General features: G+C 41.8%; 1 protein-coding gene across 1 annotated transcript; it reads right to left on the reverse strand.

Moving 5' to 3' along the window:
* Positions 1-506: 506 nt before the first annotated feature.
* LOC133676222 (probable pectate lyase 18) lies at positions 507-2564 on the reverse strand. Its single transcript, XM_062097846.1, has 4 exons — positions 2380-2564; positions 1525-2265; positions 1243-1381; positions 507-1106 (listed from the first exon to the last, which is right to left on the reverse strand). The coding sequence occupies exons 1-4, from the start codon at positions 2550-2552 to the stop codon at positions 885-887; spliced, it is 1275 nt and encodes a 424-aa protein (XP_061953830.1). The 5' UTR covers positions 2553-2564; the 3' UTR covers positions 507-884.
* Between the last annotated feature and the right edge of the window lie 748 nt (positions 2565-3312).

Below are 3312 nucleotides of genomic sequence, written 5' to 3' on the forward strand. Positions count from 1 at the left end.
GTTCTCCCTCCTAATCTATTCTCAAATCTCAAGTAGGTCCCTTATCGGGAGGGACGTACCCTTTCGGTAGTTGGCTAAAGGTATATCCTTTTTCCTTTCGCACTTGAAATTCATTGGTGAAAGTGTAGTTAACAAATGGTCAAAAATGAGCTGAAGAAGGTAAAGTAGTTGCCTCCCGTGATTGCTGCCACTAATTGGACGGCATGGTAAGAAAGATGGTCAGAGGAGCTTCTGACGAAGTGGGTTTTCGATACGGAAGGGGCTTATGATGATATATTGAGCTAGTTATATAGCTTGATTTTACAGATTCTGCCTTCATTTGTTGATAATTTTGGCACCAGTTGTAATAATCATGGACTTTAATTTGGTGGTTCAACTTTCCTAGTCACTTGCATTAATTCAACTGGTAAAGTTTGACAGACTTTTCGCCTGTCTTTACCTGCAGTCTGTTTCATTTTGTCCTTGGCTCTGTCATTGTTTGACTGAGGGGGAGGCGGGAGAGAGAGTTTAACATGAAAAGATAATTGATATATACTATATCAACACTTCTGCACTTGTTTTCTCTAAGCCCATCAAGATTCTCAAAGAGAATTCCTAACGGTTCAAAGATTAACAGGCCGAGGTTGTAATCATCAAAGTTGAGTACAAAGGGAGGTAAAGGAATTAAAAGGGAAAAAAAGAAGATAAAAACAGATAACAATGGGCAAAAAGAACTAGAAATTGGAGGGAAGATAAAGCCATGGAAACTAATACTTAAAGACTTCTCTTCACCTTCCTAATTTTTGATTTCCCTTCTGCTTAATTACTTTTCTAACTAGCTAATTAATTAATTATAGCCCAAATCACTTGTAGCAAATATTGTTTCTTCAATATTTCAAAATCAGCTAGCAACGAGCCCCTTTCCTGCAACCAAGTGCACCCGCTCCCACTGTTATTGTACCGACAAGCGAAGATGGTCTTGCACCCAAGCTTGATGCCCTGGCATAACTTGAAGAAGCACCTGCACCAGATGCTGTGAAAAACGCACCATTCATTAGTAGGTCTCCTTCGGACCTCCAATTCCAGTGCTTCCATTCACTCTCTGGTGCGTCTTCGTGTTTTGTTACCTGCATCAATAAAAAATCATAAATGTGTTAGGGTTTGTCCCATTTAAGGCTTACAAAAGCAAAGCCTTTTCGGCATTGAGTATCACAAGGAAGTTAGTTATTTCAGTTGGGCAATAAATGGGTTCTCGGCTCTTACCTCCTTACTGAACCTGATGTCGGGCGCAACAAATCTATTGCCTTGGCTGTTGATGGTCGGGTTAGCACTCCCTCCAATGGCGTACATTTCCCAATGGGTGTAGTCATTGTTGACCACATGGAAATACCCGTGTCTGCATCTGAAAATGTGAGCAAATACTAATTAGTTTCAAATCTTGAATGATAATCGACACCTGGATGGCTGATAATGAGCATGTTGCTAGCTAATTAGCCCACTAATCAACACTTTCGTAATTAAGAAAAAAAAAACTTTTTTATTTACCTTGGCATTCTCTGGACAAGCCCTTCTCCAAAGTGATTAAAGGCTATGGTGACTTGCATGTTCTTGTCTTGAGTGTAGGAATCGCTGTGCCCCAGAAGCATGACTTTATCATGGTGGGTCATGTAATTGTTCGAAATGGTGATGGCGGAGGACCCATGAATGGCATCGACAAGTCCATCGTTACAATTTGACAACGAATTATGGTCCACCCATACGTGAGTACCGCCGAAGATGGACACACCGTCACCATCGGATACAGTCCTCCAGCCAAAATGCTGTGGGGAGTCTCTCACCATAGCATTCCCTCCTTGCTTGCAATCGTGTATGTGTAGTCCATGTATAATAATGTTGGTCACATACTGTATGGTGATGCACGGGCCGCCAGCAATATGGACACTAGCACCTCTACCATCAATCGTCTTGAACGAGTTCATGATCAACTCTTCCTTCAGTTGAATTGTCATGTCTCGAGCGAAAATGATCCACAATGGCTCATCCTGGATCACAGCATGCCTGAGAGTCCCTGGCTTGGGGTTCACGGGATCATCATTACCAGAGTCTGTGACCACATAAATCTTACCATCTCTTCCACCAATGGCATTCTTACCAAACCCAATTGCACAATCCGCTAGCCTCTGACGGTTCTTCTCCCAATTGGGATCACACCTCCAGCAGTCATCAATGGGGTTGCCAGTCCCGCAAGAGAGATAGCCCAACTTCCTCCTAGAAGCATTGATGGCCCTGTCCAAAAACAATGTAACACATTCTTATAAACACCAGTTATACATAAATTAAACACAGCACGTTCACTATTTGACCGACAATTCGCAAGTAGCAGTGGAGCCACAGACGTACCTATGCACTTCTTGTACTACAAGTTCCGGGTCCTGAACTGGGGAAGAGGAAATGAGAGCTGGGGTTAGGAGAGAGAAGAGGAAGAGGAGACAGAGAGAAGGGTTTGCCATTGTTTGTTGTCTTCTTCGAGAGGAGAGAAACTGTGAGAAGAGAGGGAAGGGTGTGAGAGACATGAATGGAGAAAAGGGAGTTTATAAAGACATTAAAGCCGGGCTAAATGGGCGTGATTAAACTAAACTAAACATGTGGGGTCCAAGATGTGCTTCGTGATTTCAGGATTTACGGGATTCCTACAGCGGGTCGTTTTTGCCGTTAAAGGTTGAAAATTACAGTAAAAATTAAAGACACCGAGAGGACAATTCCATCTTCTCGTTTTTTCAACAAGGCAGCTCCACTCTGAGTTTCATCTCAGAGTTGCGAGGCCTCGCTGCCAAAAGGTTACGAGAGCTGCAACATGAACACAAAATATTTATGCTGATAAATCTGTGCTCTGATTAATGTGATGATCATCTTTATGAAATATTATATCTCGAAACTCTTTTAATTAGTGTGAGGAGTACATATTGATGCTGAGTTTTGAATCTTTTCCTGGTGAAAGTACCAAGGAAAAGATTATGAAGTAGCTAGCTAGGCACACTTGTAATTCAACTGTCAACATATGCATGAGATCAAGCAGAAACAAACAAATTGTTAGCTGTTTTACTCGTCTATGTAAACCTAGTTAAGAGTAAGCTGGTTTCTTTTTTTTTCCCACCTCTAGATCTCTTGTATGAGCTTGTAGCCTTGTCGCTCATGACAGTAATCTGCAGTCACCAGCTATGGTGGGAAAAAGCAAAAGCTAGAGCATAGCATATATTGCCAACAGTCAGGATGTTTGCTTCTTTTTTTTTTGGTAAGTTAATTTTTGGATTTCATGGGCCCATAAATTTCCTG

The sequence above is a fragment of the Populus nigra genome, chromosome 16 (genome assembly GCF_951802175.1).
Source record: "Populus nigra chromosome 16, ddPopNigr1.1, whole genome shotgun sequence".
NCBI classification, from domain to species: Eukaryota; Viridiplantae; Streptophyta; class Magnoliopsida; order Malpighiales; family Salicaceae; genus Populus; species Populus nigra.

Excerpts from the sequence above, each read along its gene's own strand:
- LOC133676222 (XM_062097846.1), bottom strand. The coding sequence starts at position 2,552 with ATGTCTCTCACACCCTTCCCTCTCTTCTCACAGTTTCTCTCCTCTCGA. Across the intron at positions 1,382-1,524 it reads CTTGTCCAGAGAATGCCAAG|ATGCAGACACGGGTATTTCC; the intron begins GTAAATAAAAAA and ends TCACATTTTCAG. Across the intron at positions 1,107-1,242 it reads ACATCAGGTTCAGTAAGGAG|GTAACAAAACACGAAGACGC; the intron begins GTAAGAGCCGAG and ends TTATTGATGCAG.